The following is a 3,669-nucleotide window of genomic DNA, read 5'->3' as shown; positions in this document are numbered from 1 at the left end:
GTTCCGTTCCGCTTGGGCAAGGAAGTAGTAAGGAACGATTAATATCCAATGGCGAAACTTTTAACAGGGCTTACGAAATCCATTACAGCTACTCCTTAACCAAAATAGAAGAGAGAGCTGTGGAATAAGGGATTAAGAGGTCTGTTGAATTAACTACTTTCCATAGTACGCCCAAAGTTAAAGCTCAAGTGGCAGACATTCCTGTCGTTTGCTTACTCGACACTGGGAGCGAGGCTTCGTTGTTAAATTTCGACATTTGGATGGAACTACTTGAGAAGTACAGGGGAATGAAACTGCAGAAGGATCCAGAAATTCGAATAGTTGGAGTAACCGGTTCGAATCGGATAATGATTTGTGGGAGAAGGAATATTAGCATTAAATTTAAAGACCAAGAATTGAACACTGAAGTATTTGTGATAAAGAAGTTAGGTGTTGATGTTTTACTGGGCATGCCGTTTCTTAAGCCCCATGGAGCCAATATCTGTATGTTGGAGAACGAGTTGACACTGCAAAGTAGCTGCACCCCGCTCACTGTTAATATAGATTACGACGGAGGCAAGGAAGCCAGAGTAAACGTCGCTGTGTTGGATAAGTGGAGTGCCAGTGAAGATAAAATTAGGGAAAAAGTTGAAGAAAGTCAGTTCTTGTCCAAGAGTGAACAGGATAGTTTGTTCCATTTGCTTATGAAATATCACCATGCATTTTCAGAAAGACCTGGCTGTGCTAGAGACGTTCAGTGTGAGATATGGTTGAAGGATTTAGAGCCAGTGTTTAGGAAGCCTTATCCGATCCCTGTTGCCAAGCGTGAAGCTTTAGAAAAGGAACTAAATCTATGGAAGGAATGGGGAGTCATTCAACCTTCGAATTCTGCCTATTTGAATCCTTTAATTGTAGTGGATAAACCTCAAGGACAAATACGCCCGTGTATTGATTTTCGCCAGCTCAACAACTAAATGATAGTTCCAAAAAGTTCCGTCGAACCCATCCATGAGTCTTTGCAACGTTTCCGAGGATCCAGGTATTTTTCCAGCTTGGATCTCGCGTCTGGCTACCTTCAAGTAAAAATACACCCTGGTCACAGAAAATACACCGCTTTTTCTTATCGAGGTCGCTTATATGAATTTACTCGGATGCCTTTTGGACTTTCGAATGCGGTCAGCACTTTTGTCTCAGTCATGCACAAATATTTTGGTCCAGAGAGTGAGGAGTATCTTACCGTGTATCTGGATGATTTACTTGTTCACTCCAAGACGCTTCTAGAGCATTTACAGCATTTACAATTGGTCATAGAACGATTGAGAGAATGTGGAATGACCATTAAATTAAGGAAATGTGAATTTGTCAAAAAGGAGATTCGCTTTTTAGGGCATATAGTATCAGGAGAGGAAGTAAAACCTGATCCCGCTGGCAATGAAGCCATTTTGAGATTTCCTCGACCGACTTGTAGGAAGGACCTCCGGAAGTTCCTAGGTCTTGCTAATTGGAGAAGAAAATTTTACCCTGGATTAGCACAGGATGTAGAACCCTTAAGTCACCTCCTAAGGAAGGATGTTAAGTGGAGCTGGGGTGAAGAGGAAGAACAGGCGTTCCAGAAAATTAAGATTACGTTAGTTACCACTGGTGCATTGTCTCAGCCAGACTTTAATTTAAGCTTTTGTCTACAGTGCGACGCCTCTGCTAAAGGGCTAGGCTGCATATTGTTCCAAGAACCAGAGGGTGGCGAGAAAATTGTAAATGTTATCCAATATGCAAGTCGAAAACTGAGGAACAATGAGAGACATTATTCCATCCATGAACTGGAGTGTCTGAGTATCATTTTTGGTGTGGAGAAATTTTCGGTTTATTTAAAAGGCCAATCATTTAAAATATACTCGGACCACAAGGGACTCGTCTGGTTAAAAAAACTCTCAGGATCTTAATAGCAGGTTAACTAGATGGGCTTTGAAACTACAGGCTTACCAATTCCAGATTATTTACGTCAGAGGAAAGGATAATGATATAGCTGACACTCTTTCCCGGTATCCTGTGTCGGATTCACCAGAAGGAGAGAGTCCGAAGACACTTTTTAAGGTGAACTATATTTGGCAAGAACGGGAAGAAACTGAGGAACTGGAGAAGTGGATTGAAGCTCAGAGAGAGGACTTGTTTTGCCAAAGCATCTTGAAGATCTTGGAAGCTCCAGAAGAGACTGATACCATTACTCAAGGTAGAACTAGGAAGAATTATTGTGTACATGGAGGTTTACTGTTCAGAAGAGTTCAGGGTGAATCCATTATTTGGAAGCTTTGTGTGCCGTCAATATTTGTTTCCCAGATACTTAGGGAAAATCACGATAACCTAGGACACTTTGGCATTACAAAAACCAAAGCTAGAATAAAATATAGATATTTTTGGCCCAAACTATCCGGAGATGTTACTCGGTATGTTAAGGATTGTGAGATGTGTGCCAAGACAAAAATGGATAAAACAGGAATCCTGAGAGAGAAGCTTCACATTTCACCCAAGGATCCTCATGAGATGCTGTCTATTGATATTATAGGCCAGCTACCAACTTCCCATGGGTTCTCCTACATTTTTACCGCCGTTGACATTGGTACGAATTTCGTTTCGGCCTATCCTCTGAGGAGAGCTACATCTCAGGAGATCGTGAACTTATTGGAGAAGACGTATTTTGCTCACTATCCTCGAGTAAAAGTCATCCTCTCAGACCGAGGTACCCAGTTCACTTCGACAACCTGGAGCGCGTATATGAAAAGGAAGGGCATTACTCATGTCTGCACCACAGCCTATCATCCCAGCAGTAATGTGGTAGAGAGAATTAACCAAGAAGTCGTCCGTCTTTTGCGGCTGTTTTGCTACAGAGAGCATACTCGTTGGGCCACCTTCATCAATGATGTGGTTTGGTTACTGAACAATTCCGTCTCCTCTGTTACGGGATATGCTCCTTCTGAACTTTTCTTCAATAGAGCCATCCCGGAGGATCCTCATGAAAGGTTTTATTGGCCTGTACCACAGGATGAGAAGACGACTTGGGCCTTTAAATTATATCAAGCTCAAGGGAGAGAAAAAGCCCAACAGAAGAAGAGAAGAGTGAAGAATCAAGGACAAGCATTGATCTTGAAGGAAGGAGATCTGGTCCTAGTGAAGAACCGTAAGCTGAGCTCCAGTCGTCTCCAAACCATCTCCAAACTCTTCGAGGTGTACGTCGGTCCATACATCGCTACCCAGATGAGGGACAACTCCGCACTTCTCCTGCAGCCGTCTACAAAGGAGCCTGTAGATCGGGTTAACTACCAGAACCTAAAGAAGTTCACCTGTTCCCAGGAACGACGGAGAGAAATACTCGGAGAAAGCCAGATTTCTTGTGACTAGTTTGGAACGTCAAGAGTTGTCAGTGAATTGTTTCTGAACATTAAGTGAAGTTTTGAAAATTTTCACAATTTTTCTGTGAAAGAGAAAATTGTTCAAATTTTCTCGTAGGAAGCGGGGCAATTGTAACGTGTAGCAGTGTTCACGTTACAAGGATGTATATAAACTTAATATTTTCCTTTGTTTGGTATTTATAATTTTTGGGTGTTAATGGTTAATTACCAAGAAAAGTGGAACCCACCTCGTATATAGAGTATACATCCAGATGTTAAATATAAGTTCAAAGAGTTTGTTTCTTTC

General features: G+C 41.8%; 1 protein-coding gene across 1 annotated transcript; it reads left to right on the top strand.

Moving 5' to 3' along the window:
* Positions 1–260: 260 nt before the first annotated feature.
* On the top strand, positions 261–953 carry LOC145986987 (uncharacterized). The gene has a single exon (XM_083121450.1). The coding sequence runs from the start codon at positions 261–263 to the stop codon at positions 951–953; it is 693 nt and encodes a 230-aa protein (XP_082977576.1).
* Positions 954–3,669: the final 2,716 nt, after the last annotated feature.

This window comes from Lepisma saccharinum, chromosome 4 (genome assembly GCF_977018435.1).
Source record: "Lepisma saccharinum chromosome 4, izLepSacc3.1, whole genome shotgun sequence".
NCBI lineage: Eukaryota > Metazoa > Arthropoda > Insecta > Zygentoma > Lepismatidae > Lepisma > Lepisma saccharinum.
This window is presented reverse-complemented; position numbering and strand designations above follow the sequence as displayed.